This window comes from Oncorhynchus mykiss, chromosome 9, assembly GCF_057628025.1.
Source record: "Oncorhynchus mykiss isolate SJ-2025 chromosome 9, ASM5762802v1, whole genome shotgun sequence".
NCBI classification, from domain to species: domain Eukaryota; kingdom Metazoa; phylum Chordata; class Actinopteri; order Salmoniformes; family Salmonidae; genus Oncorhynchus; species Oncorhynchus mykiss.
Window position 1 is genome coordinate 67,823,354 of NC_143030.1, and position 16,302 is coordinate 67,839,655.

Consider the following 16,302-nt stretch of genomic DNA (forward strand, 5'->3'; position numbering starts at 1 on the left):
TAATACATGTATCACTAGCCACTTTAAACTATGCCACTTTGTTTACATACTCATCTTATTTGTACATACTGTACTCGATACCATCTACTGTATCTTGCCTATGCTGCTCTGTACCATCACTCATTCATATATCCTTATGTACATATTCTTTATCCCCTTACACTGTGTACAAGACAGTAGTTTTGGAATTGTTAGATTACTTGTTATTACTGCATTGTCGGAACTAGAAGCACAAGCATTTCGCTACACTCGCATTAACATCTGCTAACCATGTGTATGTGACAAATAAAATTTGATTTGATTTGATTTGATGAGAACGTTGTGAAAAACAACACGCTTCAGTGGGCCAGATGGTTGTGTGTTGTGATTCTGGATAGCCAGATAGCTAGCAACAATGACATGAAGCTGCTATCTGGAGAATCGTAAGTGGCTTGTTTCAGTTAGTTTTATCTTGTTCTTAATGTCTTGCTTTGGTGTGTTTTAACTTCTTATGGCTGGGGGGCAGTATTGAGTAGCTTGGATGAATAAGTTGCCCAAAGTAAACGGCCTGCGCGCGTCTTAATCGACGTCATTGGCACCTGGGGAACAGTGGGATAACTGCCTTGCTAGTGGATTTTATCCAGCAACCTTTCGGTTACTGGCCCAATGTTCCTACCCGCCAGGCTCTCAACTTATCCAATGCAATCTGCAGCTATTAAGCAAATCTTAAAAGCTAGCCTTGTTGTATAATATTTTCACAATCTAATGTTTAAAAGGGATTTAAGACTGTCCACTAGAGATCCTGTTTTGGTGCCTGAGGAAAGAACTTAAACAGGAAGCTAGTCCTGAAATAAATGTTGACGCACTTCTCTATTACACCTACCTATCTTCAATAAGAGAATTATAACACACTAAGCTAACCCTCCATGTTGGTTCCTCCTCAGCACGGCCAGGTGATGAGCTGAAGGTGGAGCAGGGAGTGAAGGACCTGCGCTCGCTCAGTCTGCCCAACATGAAACCCTCCTCTGGGGTTCAGAGCCCCTACATCCTCACTGCGGGCAGCGAGAGGGTGGAGCACGGCTCTCTGGGACGCATGAAGAGCAACGTTGACCTACTGGTCAGCGCAGCCTCTACTACAGTATGTATTCACTCACACACTGCAACCGATGTACATCAAATCTCTCTCGCGCGCACACCATGGGTCCATGTACAGTATCATACATACAGTATACACACAGAGTTCAGGTGGGCCTTGAACAAATGAAGGAAAGGAGGGGTTTTCAACATCAATGACAAAAATCATGAGAAGGGCTTACCAAGAAAAACTTCCAAAATGACTAATTCAAGGAGTTGGAGCACTCAACAAACATCTGTCACCTGTCCAGGATGTGAACAGGTGACAGATGTTACCACTACATGAGCTCAGTATAAGCACACTTAAACTATACATCCTATCCGACTTATACACACCTACTACTGGTTGTGACTAGATGGAGTACAGCTACTACCGGTTGTGACTTTTTGTTGCAGGTTAGGAGAGCATTTTTGTTAACCCTTTTCAGAACCTTAACCTAATTATCCTAACCTGTTACAGTAATTATCCTAACTACCCCCCCCATCTCTTAAACATCTTGAAACTTTAGATGCCACTTTCTACCTCTTTCCATAATCTAACCCTTTATCCCATGATGCCTTTATGAAGTGGATGATAATCCAGTCATTATCATAACCCTATTTTTCATTACCTTGCTATCTTTCATCCCATCGGAACACTTAAACTCTGCTTTCCTCATATGCCTTGGGCTGTGCCAGCCACCTCTATGGCCTTCAAGCCTTGCTGGGTAGGCTGGTGACCTAGCAGAAGAGGCATTGCCATTAGCTGCTTATTCTGGCTGACAGGAAGAACCCGGTAGTGTTCACTTTGGCCTGGAGGAGAGGTGCTGAGAGAAGGAGTCTGCTGGACCAGGGGGAACTGGCACCCTGCTTCACCCTGTGTTAATAGACCGTGGGAGAGGCTAGAATCATAAGGTTTAGTGTCCTGTCTGTCTCATTCTGTACTGCAGTTATTCTCCGACTGACTAAAACCTACATTCTGAGATGTCATTTAGTCAACTTTGCTGGAAGAAAATAAGATTGAGATTGTCCATTGCCTTCTCAGTATAATCTCGGAACCCAGAAAAAAGTTTGGCGTGCCAGCAAGTCAATTTGTGTTAAGTCTGTCATGAGCGACTACTTTCAGTATGAAAACAGCATGCTCTTTTTGTGCCATACTCTTTCGCTGCCTCTGCACATTGCTTTGAAAGATTGGTAACTGTCTTGTGGGGACTAGCCCTCTCCGCTTACAGATTGAAAAACAAGTCAATGGGTGTGAACTGTGGAGATCCCTGCAGGCAAGTCTAGACCCACTCAGTACTCACACACTCAGGTGAGACAGTGTAGCATTGCATGCATTGAAAATGTGTGATGTCATTGCGGCCGTGCTGCTGTGCTAGGCAACGGGGTAGAGCCTGGGAGGATACCTGAGGTTTCTGTAATTTAGGGATTTTAGTGTCTGTCTGCGGGTCGGTAAGTCATCAGCCTTGGATGAGCCTTCAGCCTCAGTTCTTACGGCTGAATTCCCGTTAACGGGATCAATTTGACAGTGAAAGTGCAGGGCGCCAAATTCAAACAGAAATCTCATAATTAAAATTCCTCAAACATACAAGTATTATACACATTTTAAAGATAAACTTGTTGTTAATCCCACCACAGTGTCCGATTTCAAAAAGGCTTTACGACGTAAGCATACCATGCGATTATGTTAGGTCAGCACCTAGTCACAGAAAAACACAGCCATTTTCCAGCCAAAGAGAGTCACAAAAAGCAGAAATATAGATCAAATGAATCACTAACCTTTGATCTTCATCAGATGATACTCATAGTACTTCATGTTACACAATACGTGTATGTTTTGTTCGATAAAGTTCATATTTATATCCAAAAATCTCAGTTTACATTGGCGCTATATGTTCAGTAATGTTTTGCTTCCAAAACAGCCAGTGATTTTGCAGAGAGCCACATCAATTTACAGAAATACTCATCATAAATGTTGATGAAAATACACGTTATACATGGAATTAAAGATATACTTCTCCTTAATGACAGATTTTAAAAAATCTTTACAGAAAAAGCACACCATGCAATAATCTGAGTACAGCGCTCATGCCCAAACAAGCCATACAGATACCCGCCATGTTGTGGAGTCAACAGAAGTCAGAAATAGCATTATAAATATTCACTTACTTTTGATGATCTTCATCTGAATGCACTCCCAGGAATCCCAGTTCCACAACAAATGTTTGTTTTGTTCGATAAAGTCCATAATTTATGTCCAAATACCTCCTTTTTGTTTGCGAGTTTTGTTCACAAATCCAAATTCACAAGGCGCAGGCACTTAGTTCAGATGACAGTTCCATTACAGTTCATAGAAACATGTCAAACGATGTATAGAATCAATCTTTAGGATGTTTTTATCATACATTTTCAATAATATTCCAACCGGACAATTCCTTTGTCTTTAGAATTGAAAAGGAACGCAGCTAACTCTCACGGTCACGCACCTGACTGAGCTCCTGACATTCTGCCAGACACCTGAATCAAACCGCTCTTATTCTCTCCCTCTTCACAGTAGAAGCCTGAAACAAGGTTCTAAAGACTGCTTTCTAGTGGACGCCTTAGGAAGTGCAATCGGACCAAATTTACACTATCTTGGATAGGCAAAGACTTGAAAACCAACAAATCTCAGAGTTTTCTATCCAAATCTACATATCTTAGCTTCTGGGCCTGAGTAGCAGGCAGTTTACTCTGGGCACCTTATTCATCCAAGCTACTCAATACTGCCCCCCAGCCATAAGAAGTTAAACATGTCTGTCTGATTTAGTCAGGAGTTTGGTCATACTGTTCCTCTCCAATCCTGTCTTTGTTTAGTATGCATGATATACAAAACCCCTTCAGAAAAAAAGAAAGTCAAAAAGCCTGTATCAGCTCATTCAAACTTGGACACTGTTTATATTCATACACAGAGAGCAGCCATTCTCATTATGCCCTCAAGGAGGCGATAAAGAGCAAAGGTACACACTTTAAAGAACTGCCCCTATAAATTACACAATGTGCATGGGACAATGTTAAAATTCCAATAGCTCTACATTTCAATTACTTATCCTCAAACCAACTATACATTTTAGAAATTCCTTTAAAAATATTGAAAGCATTTAATGAGAACTTAAAGGTGTGCAACATTGAAAATATTGTCTCATTTACATTGTGTAATTTATTGACGGTCCCTAACTAGCCCTGGAGATAGGTTATCCAAAGTCAAACCAACTTTCCCACAGTTGCACACCAGACAGCTGAAGCTAATTGGCTAAGTAATTTGGCTAACTCTTCACTCCTGCAAACACACACACTTAGTAATGTAGTCAGATTTCTTGTTCTGGAGGCAGCTCTGCTGAGTGGTCACTAGCTGGCACAGCCACAGTCAACCTTAATGCCTAGACCTAACCTTAAATTAATGCAAATTTACATTTTTACAATGTTGCCAGTTTTGACTTTGCATCTGGCCCATCTAGCAGAAATTCTCAGTTCTGCCTCAAAGACAAGACTCATCCAAATAAACGTCAACCTGCTCAAGAGGCATTAGAAGACAACAATTAATATTACCAATTGAAGACATCTATCGCAGGATAAATCAATGTTAGTTTACATAGCTGGCCATGAATGGTGCATTTTTCTTCATGGGTTGTTTATGGAAGCGTATACTACATATAATATAATTATGATATCTTTACATAAAACCAAAACAGAGTCTGTCTAGTCATTCCAATTAATTGAATACCCCTTGGTCTTCAATAATAGAACTTTGAAATATAGTAATGTGGAGTAGCTTCAATGTGATTTCTCCTATCACAGCCATTAAACTCTGTAACTGTTTTAAAGTCATCATTGGCCTCATGGTGAAATCCCTGAGCGGTTTCCTTCCTCTCCGACAACTGAGTTCGGAAGGACACCTATATCTTTGTGGTGACTGGGTGTATTGATACACTATCCAAAGTGTAATTAATAACTTCAGGGATGTTTCTGCTACATTCCAGGAGGTTAAGTTAAGGTGTTAGGCTCAGATACAAATGCTGGGAAGAGTTTGACCAAAGGCTAAATTACTACATGAGTAATTAAGCGTGTCCAATAGTTGGGCTTTCATGTACTGGCTTTGTGGATTGGCTAGTCACTGTGTAGGCCTACAGTGTGTAACTTTTGAATAATCCCATTTGTCGACAATCTAAACAGTTGGCTTCGACTCACATGGTTTATAATGGGTACTTCAAACAGAATGCTCTAGACAGATGGGGATCATGTGATTTACAATAGCTAGATCACATCTATAAAAGTGATCTTTGAACCTTTTAGAAGGCCTTTGTGTAATATGCGCCATTTGGTTGCCATGGAAAACAACACACTACAAAGATAGCCAAAGATTCACCTGGTCAGAATGAAACGGCATTTGACAGCTAGACAGAATCATTTCAACGCCTTGTCACTGTGAACTGATTGGACCTCAGTTTATAAAGATTATTATTCAAAAGTTCCCCCCAAAATAATATCTGTATCCCATAAGTATTTTATTGGGTGAATAAAAATGTGATATAACAAACCCCTCTCTCTACCAATGACTGTTGTGAAATGCAATGGTGCACACATTTCTTTAAAGAGAAGAGCAGTACAGTAGAGCACAGATGGAAATGTATTTTAGGGAAGAAGAAGACTCAAGGAAACCCTCCACATCCTCCCACATGTTCGTTCTTGTCTGTCTTATTCCGTGAGAGGACTCACTTATCTAACAGTCTCAGATTACCCCCATTCCCGTCAGTCGGTCACTCTGTAGACTACGTGCTGACATGGGCTCACCATGATCTAACCAGTAGAAACTCTATCCACGCACCAAGTCAACCAGGGCTTGTGTTTCACCCAGGTTTATAGTAGATGGTCTTATGATGGTCTAGCCTAGAGTTATCTGCTGGCATCTGTGGAACTTGAGTGTTGGGAGGGAGGGGTAAGACCGTGGTGTAAGGACAGGTAGGTCAACAAGAAGACTGATGGGGAGATTATTGGAGCTGTTGAATAGCCTGGGTGGTTGAAGGAACCATACCCTCTTCTTTTAGAGGATTTGACATAGATGTGACACATGAGCACTCCATTTACATTTTTACATTTGAGTCATTTAGCAGACGCTTGTTTAGCAGACTAGGTGAAAAATATGTTGATGTGCCCATGAGCAAGGCACATTCCTAATTGCTTTTAAGTAGCTCTGGATAAGAGAGTCTGCTAATGACTCAAATGCATGCATTATGCCTATGTAGTTATAATGTGCGTTTGGTTATATAAACTGGTAGGTTAAGTTAGTGTCTGGTTTATTCATTCTTTGGTAATGGTAGCAGGAAGTAGGTTATGTAAAACTGTTTTTCGTCATTTATTTTTCCTTGTTTAAATGCTGTATTGTCCCCCGCTAAGCACAGTGTTCACATTCAGGTCTTTCCCCTAGACTACAGTTGTAATTGTTTTGCTTAGCCAGGCTAACAAAACTAACAGCTCATTCATTTAAGGACATCAAATCTCTGAGTGAAATACACAATCAGGACAATCAGCAATTTGTGCAATAGTCATTTGAATGACGATGGAGAATGGGGAGTAGTCACATGCATTTTACTTGTATGTTTATGTTTGATGATCTGCACTCACGTGCCTATTTATTGAAACGAATAGCCATTCACACATCTCAGGTTAGTTGAGATGAAATACAGACTGCCTCGCAACAATAGAAGTACAAGTTGAAATTGTTATACTTTGATAGACAACTCCACTATGAAAATGCTACATTTTGTTAGATTTATATTTCATTGGTCTTGGATCCCAAGTGGCACAGTGGTCTAAGACACTGCATCTCAGTGCTAGAGGTGTCACTACAGACAACCTGGTTAGAATCAAGACTGTATCACGACCGGCCGTGATTGGGAGTCCCATAGGACGGTGCACAATTGTGTTGAACCGCATGCTGTTTATCCATCTATCCCTAACTGACATTTATTTATTATTTAACCTTTATTTTAATCAAGTGTGTTTCTCGAAAACGGTTTGTTTATCCAGCATGAAAGGGGATTTTTGTGTATACTTGGTGGTGTTTATGTTTAAAAAAGGCTGTTGTGTGGTTGAGTATGCAGGCCCTGGTGGGCACGGATGTCTGCTGTTTACGGCCTATCAGGGTTGGGAGCTCAGGTGTGACTAGGCGTGGCTGGGAGCCAGTTGAACTGCTGCAGGAGAGGTAGTTGTGTATTTCAATGTGTTAGACTGAGACAGTAAAGTGTGTTTAGGTGTGGAGGCTTGAGGAGAGAAGGGAGGATACAGCATTTTTATGATCCCAGTGATTGTCAGGCATTACTGCTCTGGTGACAGACAGAAGAAGCAGCTACAACTCTCCTCCACCTCAGTACTTCACTGTGCGTTGCACTCCCCGTCTCTGTGGACTTTGGTTGGGTTCTTCCTCTTTTTTTCTAGCTGTAATGTTTTTCGGATCTCATAGACTTTTGGATTTAGGATCTTCCTAATTTAAATTAGTCATATTTACTTTTGGATGACTGGTTTTGCATCTATTCTTAAGTGAGGCTTGAGAATGGTGCGGTTTAATCGCCTCTCGTCCTGGCGTAGCTGGGACCTGCTGCATGTGGAGTGTATTCCTGAATCAGCCACCCTCCAGAGCCCAACAACAACACAATGTCAGGTGAGACAGACAGAACCACTGGGTCTCTGTTCCTCTGTGGCTGCAGTATTTAAGTTGATATTAGATAATGAAATGCCATTGTAATGTATGCCATCTTGAATGTAATGCTTAGGCAATGATTGCAGGATTCTCAATCTGTAACCTCAGCCATGGTGGAGATTGTATCTGATTTATTTATCTCTTGGTCCCGTGAATGGTGGAAAACACCAGCCAGGTAGTGTGTGTGTAGTGGAAACAGTAGAGACACCAGTCATGCTGGTGGGCCTCTTGTGATGGCACGTTTGGGATCCAGTGCCAGGTAGGCGGCAGGTAGCCTAGCAGTTAAGAGCGTTGGGCCAGTAACCGAAAGGTCTCCGGCTCGAATCCCTGAGCCGACTAGGTGAAAACTCTGTCTGTGCCCTTGAACAAGGCACTTAACCCTAATTGCACCTGTAAGTTGCTCTGGATAAGAGCGTCTGCTAAATTACTAAAATGTAAATGGTTCCCATGCTGACCATTAACCAGTGATATCTGGGTTAGCAGGCGATAAGGACTATCCTATTGTTGTAATGGACGATTCATCTTCTTCCCTCTAACTCAGTGGTTCTTTGTTTCACCATGACGCTAACTGGCTGTAGAATTAGGAGCAGGTTTTTGGAGCAAGGCCACTGGCCCTGTGATATGTTGACCATGATGGGGGTTTGCACTGCATTCCCAGCCAATGGAACTTGACATGGTCTTGTGTGTCGGTGCACTTGCGTGTGTTTGCGTGTGTGTCCATGTGGGCAGGAAGGTTAACGTCACACTTTTTGCATCGTTAATCAGACAGCCCGATCAAGGGTCCTCTTATCGGTGAATAACAACATAACTGATAGGCCAGTAGCGCGGTGGGGGGCGGGTTGCTACTGCATAACCGCTTAGCTACTTTCAATTAGAGGTCGACCGATTATCGCAATGGCCGATTTCAAGTTTTCATAACAATCGGAAATCTGTATTTTTGGGCGCCCATTTGCCAATTTTTTTATTTATTTTTATTTTTATTTTTTTTAATATATTTTTTTATTAATATATATTTTATTTTTTAATTATACCTTTATTTAGCTAGGCAAGTCAGTTAAGAACACATTCTTATTTTCAATGACGACCTAGGAACGGTTCAGGGGCAGAACGACAGATTTTCACATTGTTAGCTCAGGGGATCCAATCTTGCAACCTTACAGTTAACTCGTCCAACGCAATAACGACCTGCCTCTCTCTCTCGTTGCACTCCACAAGGAGAGTGCTTGTTACCCGAATGAAGTAAGCCAAGGTAAGTTGCTAGCTAGCATTAAATTTATCTTATGAAAAACAATCAATCATAATCACTAGTTAACTACACATGGTTGATGATATTACTAGATATTATCTAGCGTGTCCTGCGTTGCATATAATCTGACTGAGCATACAAGTATCTGACTGAGCGGTGGTAGGCAGAGACAGGCGCGTAACATTCATTCAAACAGCACTTTCTTTGCGTTTTGCCAGCAGCTCTTCGTCAAGCATTGCGCTGTTTATGACTTCAAGCCTGTCAACTTCCGAGATGAGGCTGGTGTAACCGAAGTGAGATGGCTAGCTAGTTAGCGCGCGCTAATAGAGTTTCAAACGTCACTCGCTCTGAGCCTTCTAGTAGTTGTTCCCCTTGCTCTGCATGGGTAACGCTGCTTTGATGGTGGCTGTTGTTGTTGTGTTGCTGGTTCAAGCCCAGGGAGGAGCGAGGAGAGGGACGGAAGCTATACTGTTACACTGGCAATACTAAAGTGCCTATAAGAATATCCAATAGTCAAAGGTTAATGAAACACAAATGGTATAGAGGGAAATAGTCCTATAATAACTACAACCTAAAACTTCTTATCTGGGAATATTGAAGACTCATGTTAAAAGGAACCACCAGCTTTCATATGTTCTGAGCAAGGAACTGAAACATTAGCTTTCTTACATAGCACATATTGCACTTTTACTTTCTTCTCCAACACTTTGTTTTTGCATTATTTAAACCAAATTGAACATGTTTCATTATTTACTTGAGGCTAAATTGATTTTATTGATGTATTATATTAAGTTAAAATAAGTGTTCATTCAGTATTGTTGTAATTGTCATTATTACAAATAAATAAATAAAAAATTGGCCGAATAATCGTTATCGGTATCGGCGTTGAAAAATTATAATCGGTCGACCGCTACTTTCAATACTTTCCTCCATTCGGGTCTCTCTGGGTTTTTTTTTCAAACCAAGGTTAAAACCACAAAGGGCTGTGATAAGATGAGGAAGGAACCAACTGGACACGAGACTTTGTCATTAACCTGCTTGGAGCTGAACGTGACTGCCAACTACTCAGGGCCACCAATTTCCCTAGTTCCCAGACCTGTCAATGGTGTTGTAGGTCAGGGTCCTCTCTGTTATTAATGGACGATGACAGATAGGTCTGCACAGAGGCCAGGTGAAACTCAATAAAGTTTAGAGAGGGCTGGTCAGATATACAGGGCTGCACAGAAAAGTAGGTAAAATGGTTTTTAGTTAGGTGTTGAATGCTGCTCTTTTGAACAGACTTCTGCAATATCTGCTGTTTTTGTAAGTAGAGAATCAGTACAAATAGGTCATTAAAATAGCCCATTGAGAAATATATAGGATCAATGCTAAAATAAGTACATTAACCCCAGTTGATTAGATATGACCTGAATTTGATGGTGTGTAGTTGTGCTGCCACGTATTGTGGAAAGGGGTGTTTGCTTAGTCATATCTGTGAGGAATATCTAAGCATACTAAAGAAATGTGTTAAAACAGGTCATTACTGGTCATTTCTTACCTTGTTACAGTCAACCAGGAAAGCTTTGTGGAAAGTTGTGTCCACGGGCAAACAAAAACATAATTGATTGAGAAAACATAGGCCTAATGGGTTGGGTAACTTGGGTTCAAACCACAATAGAGCAAGACTTTGTGGTTGTCAGTGCGGTAAAGGCCTAACTGATGTTCTCACCAGTTCAGTAATACTTGCTTTTGTTAGCTCACTCATTGCCTATTTTTCTCCTCCTGGAGACATTCCAAAATCAATTTGTCTATACGTGACAATTAGCTTTGCTCCCAAGAGGCACAACTGTCCTTGTAAGTATGTTTCTATATGCCTGGTATAGGTGTCACATTAGTGACTGAATACATGTCTGTTCTGTGTTAGAGTATCAGTTTCATTTACAATCAGGGAGCGGAATTGGAGGCATGCCAGATTTTAAATGACGTAAAGCTGTCAGTCAGTTTGGAAAGAGAATCAGTGGTTTAAAAGAAAAGGGAAAATAAGTGAAGGGAGAGAGGGTGTGGGTGTGTGGGGGATTCAGAACAGTCAGAACAAGGAAAGTGGACGTCAGAGGCAGCGACTAAACAAAGGGTGAGTTACTATGAACAGTTGGCATGTCCTCTGCAGCACCAGGATGCCTGATCTTTTCTGTTGGAGCCCTGCAAGCTGTTGCTCTGGCCACACCCCTTTCTATGCAGATCACACACAGACACTCACTCACTTTTCCTGTAGCCCTGCCTCCTCTTCCTTTCCTCCTCAACACAATGGGGCAGACAGGATCCTCCTGGTTGCTATGACTCCAGGACAGTGGCTGTGTGAAATTCTAGGCAGGCAGCAGACTCAATCAGCACAGCAGGCTTCACCTCTGAGTTAGAACAGCGGGACAGGCAGGACTACCACGGAGTACACAGAGACACAGAGTTCAAAGACGAGACCTGGGGTGGTGTTCATGGTGTATTCATGGAGATAAGAAGGATACAAGAACTTCTCTATCAGACATACAAACCTGGACTCTTTCAACTTGAGCAAGACCTCTTATCTCAGTTCATAACTGGACTTCAGAAGCCCTTTTCTTTGAGGAACAACCTTTCATTGTTCCAGCTGTCGCTCTTCGGGGCTTCCCTCTCTTAGTCTGAGGGCTCTGGCATGAGTGTATCGTGAATGTATGCGTAAGAGAAGGAGAGGTTGAACTTGAGAGAACACAGCAGCTGGGTCCAGTATGGGCTGCAAAATCTAACTAACAGAAGGATTAGGATGGTTTTTCAGATCTTTGACATGCCGCTGGCTTTAATGGTGAGTACTCTACTGCTTCCATTGTGTGTGAAGCTTTGGGGAGCCTTTCCCCTACTAAATCTGGGTGATCAATCTGCAGTGTAAGAGAGAGTTATACATCCTAGTTTAGACAGTAAGTCTTGAAGTCAGTAGAGGCTTTAGGCTACTTGTATTTGGGTTGGTTGGGATAGTGCCAGGACTTTGATTTGTACTGTAATGTTCTGCAAATTACTGATTTGGTTAGGTTTTAGTTTTTCTGATTAGGTTTTAGTTTTGGTTAAATGTTCATTGTCATACTACTCTAAAAACCCATGTCACTAAATCAGAGAGTCACATTTTTCGCCCCTACCATGCTCTGTGTATCTGTTGCCAGAGCATTCCTGAGCCAAGGTAATCGGAATTCAGCCCCTCTAGTCCAGCCCAATGAGCTGCTGTCACTGGCAGAGAGTCCAGTGTGTGTCTCTTGCTGTCTCCCTCTCGTTCTCTCGCTCTCTCTCGGTCCACTTCCTGCACCTGTGTCCTTGTCCTCTTGGCCGAGATCCCCCAGAAATCCCCCTGGTCAGAGCTGGATGAGGGGCCTCGCTGTTTGCCCCACTGAAGCGATTATATCTAAATATAGTGGATGGGAAATTTAGCTTGAAATATTTGGTCCTTTCCCCTTCGATTTTCGTCCCACTTGAATACTAAAACAGAGGAGGAAAACTATCCACCATATGGAGTTGAAGTAATATTTCTTTGGACAGAAGGAAAAGATTGTACTCTAGTACAGCGATTGGTCTAAATGATTGCTTCTGCATGAACGCTTTTAAAGAATCCCGAAAGGTAATACATTTGGAACAGTATTGTTTATAGATGGGCATGTTTGTGTCTGCGGAGAGAGAGAGAGAGAGAGAGAGAGATTTATTGATTGTTGCTCCTCTCTGTCTGACAGTTTGTTTAGAGACCATTGCTCAATCCTTACCGACCTCTTGTGTGGACATTCTCACTGTTGGTCTTATCCTGTAGGCCTGTGAGGGAACTCAGCCGGGGTCTCAACTTACTAATGAGAGTTAGAATAGTAGTTGGGTTGTGCATCAGCAGTCACTTAATTAGCCGATGTCAGCTAAATTATTTTAGATTAAGTTAGTCTAGCAGCTGGCTATTTAAACTTGTAGTAAGCATGGTTGAATTACCGACTATGCTTACTACATGCTTACTGATGATCAATGGGGTGGGGCCCATTGATCATCGGTTGTAAAACTGATAATTTTTCTCTCCGCCCCATGGCAAAATGTGTAGAATTGCAGGAAATTAACTCTAAAACACATTTTTTTCTCTTTTCTCTTTGCTGTCACAAGGGGGCCGCTAAAATGGTTTGCACGCAAGGTTGAGGGAGGGAGGGTCCAAAAGGCTGCACATTTGGGGTTCTGCCATAGCACTACACAGCTGATTCAAATTGAATCAGCTGTGTAGTGCTAGGGGAAAAATACGAAATTGCACCCCCTTGGGGTCCCGAGGATAGAGTTTGGGAAACGCTGCTCTTCTGTGTAATGACCTAAACAGGGGTCAATGGCCCAGCGACTCCCTAAGCCCCACTAGCACATTACTCTGCACTGACATACTGTCTCTCTCTGATGGCAAAAACAACTGCTTCCTCAGATACTGAGGCCTGAGAAGGCCCATGTTTGTTTGGTTTGCACGGCGGCCGGTGCTCGTAAAGTGGATTGAGATTGCTTGTCTTTAAGACTCACAGGCCGGCAGCAGGGCTTGCTTGATGACAGGGTAACGATAGTAATGAAACGATGGAGTGGAGTGACTCTAGCCGACCTGTCTGTCCGTCCTGCCATGTTCCCTTTGATTTAAGGAGTGTTCCGTCTCAGGAAGTGGCATTCATTTCCTCTCAATCCTGTATGTGTCTGAACGGCGGTTAGGATGGCTTTAACAACTCTCCTGATGACGATGTCATTCCTCACATCAAATATCCCCTTTGATTGCCTGTTTATTCTCCTCGTGTATTTCTCATCTTTTTTAACTTCTGTCGCGTCTCTTTCCATATCTCTGCCTGACGACTCACTATTATCTCCAAGTGATGTCCTCACCTAAACGCTTTCAATCTTATTTACTTTTTATTAACTCGGTCTGTTTCTCTCTCCCTCTCTGCCTTTGGTGGGGATTCCATATGAACACTGGTCTCTCCTGGTTCTTGCAGGGTCAGGCGCGTCGCAGGAAAAACATGACAGAGTTCCTTGGGGACGCCAGCATCCCGTCTCCGGACTCCTTGGCCGGGCTGAGCGGCTCTCTGCCAGGCGTAGGACCTGGACCGGACAGCTGGAAGAACCGTGCAGCCAGCCGCTTCTCTGGCTTCTTCAGCTCCAACGCTGTAGCAGGGGCTTTCGGAAAGGTGATGGGAAAGGCCTGGTCTGGGCCATCAGGGGGGGACCCAGCCACTAGTAGAGGGAGGGGCTTGGTGGTGGGGGGGTTAGTGTGTGCGCAATCGTGTGTGTGGTGCAGGGGTCGAAGGCCATTTCCACTCAGCTCCCAGTGAGATCACTTCCCTTCTCTCCAAAGCCTCCGAGTTGGCTCACACAGCAGCTTTCCACTAAACAAATATGCTTAGTAGCTGTGGTGGAAGTGGCCTGGAAGAATGAAGGTTTAACAAAGGTGTTCCGTTTTAGACAAAATTCTATTCAGGTCCCTACCATGATGATGATGATGATGATGATGATGATGATGATGATGATGATGATGATAATAATACAATAAGACACAAGGATCTGAAATGGCAATAATCATTAGCCTTTATCGCCTAACAAAGCACACTGTCATACACACGCTGACGCACACAGACACACTCCTCTCCCCCCCACACACACGTACATTGTCTCCACTCCCCTGAGGTCATATCCTGCACTGTAGCAGATGTCAGAGGGAGACGGCGCCTGTCACTCACCTGTCAGCTACCAGATCATCTCTATTCATCTTGTCAGGGCAGTGTAGGGTAGGGGCGGATCAGAGACCTGGCCCCTCTCCTCCACAAAGCAGGGGTGAATCAGGGCATCCTGTACCCCCTTCAGGGAACAGGTCCCTTAAGCACAGTTGGCACACCCCCTCCTTCCCACTCCACTAGCCTCCTTCCCCCTCCACCCACCACCTCTATTGTCCAACTGATCTCAATGCACAGAGCTCATTTTCATAAGTACATGAGGCTGGTCTGTGTCCTGGCAGGACAATAGGCTGGATAGCTGTTGACAGATTTAAGAATTCAGTGGACTCGAGGGAGGGTTATGCTAATGCAGGATTTCAAGCCTGTTTACATTTTGCTTTAGGAGTGTAATAAGCTCTATTTTAATATTGTAATGGACAGGAAAATGCACTGTTCCTGCCTCTCCCCTTCCTATAGTAATACTGATTTAATCTAAATGTGCTCTACATGTAAATGACTTTGTAGTGAAGCAGGAAGAAGAATATTGCCCAGGGTCTGTTTGTTTACATGTGTTGGCATCCATTCTAACAGGAGATGGACCGCATGGAGCAGCTCCAGAATAAGCTGCAGTCGTACACTCTTTTTGGCCTTCCCAAGGTTCCTCCTCAGCTGTCCTTCCACCAGGACTCCTGGGAAGAGGAAGAAGAGGAGACAAGCTTTGCCCTGGAGGACAGCTGGACGCAGCTACTGGACCATCCTGAGGTATGGTAACAAGAACACGCACACACATGAATACAGGCACTCACCAAAACACACTCCACTGACACAACCACACATGCTTGTACCAGTCAAAAGTTTGGACACACCTACTCATTCAAGGGGTTTTCTTTATTTTATTTTTGATGTCTTCACTCTTATTCTACAATGTCGAAAATAGTAAAATATTAGAATAAGAGTGAAGACATTAAAAATTAAATTGGGGGATTATTTGTCAGTCACACCAATTTAATCAGTGTTTAAGCGCTAGAATGGTATCATTTTGACATACTCTTGTAACCGTAAAGCTGTTATGTCATGAGCTGGATGATATAGAAAAAAATGCATCGTGCTAAATTGACTGAATTATTGCCCTAACGATGAATTTAATGATAAGTTTATAACATTGATGTGCACTACAGTTCTTTTTTTTATCTACCTTTTAAATTACCACTACTACTTTGATTGTTGTAGCCATCAATTTTCCCATTAACAATAACCCATGTTAACAAACCTATTTCATTTCGAATTTGACACTTTTTATTGTTTTTCAATAATAATAAACAGTGACCGTTTACATACAGACATACCAATAGACAGCCACAACACAGGGCAACAGTGACCGTATACATACAGACATACCAATAGACAGCCACAACACAGGGCAACAGTGACCGTATACATACAGACATACCAATAGACAGCCACAACACAGGGCAACAGTGACCGTATACATACAGACATACCAATAGACAGCCACAATACAGGGCAACAGTGACCGT

At 42.6% G+C, this 16,302-nt stretch overlaps 1 protein-coding gene across 8 annotated transcripts in view; it reads left to right on the forward strand.

Moving 5' to 3' along the window:
• The window catches only part of LOC110532604 (pleckstrin homology domain-containing family G member 5), a 117,885-nt gene that overhangs the window by 90,546 nt on the left and 11,037 nt on the right, over positions 1-16,302 (forward strand). For 6 of the 8 annotated variants that reach the window (XM_021616646.3, XM_021616644.3, XM_090185129.1 and 3 more), the window contains 3 exons: positions 924-1,117; positions 14,051-14,242; positions 15,356-15,526. In XM_021616646.3, coding sequence (XP_021472321.3) covers positions 924-1,117; positions 14,051-14,242; positions 15,356-15,526 — 557 coding nt within the window. Of the gene's footprint in view, positions 1-923; positions 1,118-3,952; positions 7,787-11,138; positions 11,884-14,050; positions 14,243-15,355; positions 15,527-16,302 lie in introns of those variants that run through there. The other 2 variants (XM_090185131.1, XM_090185132.1) reach the window with 2 other exon arrangements.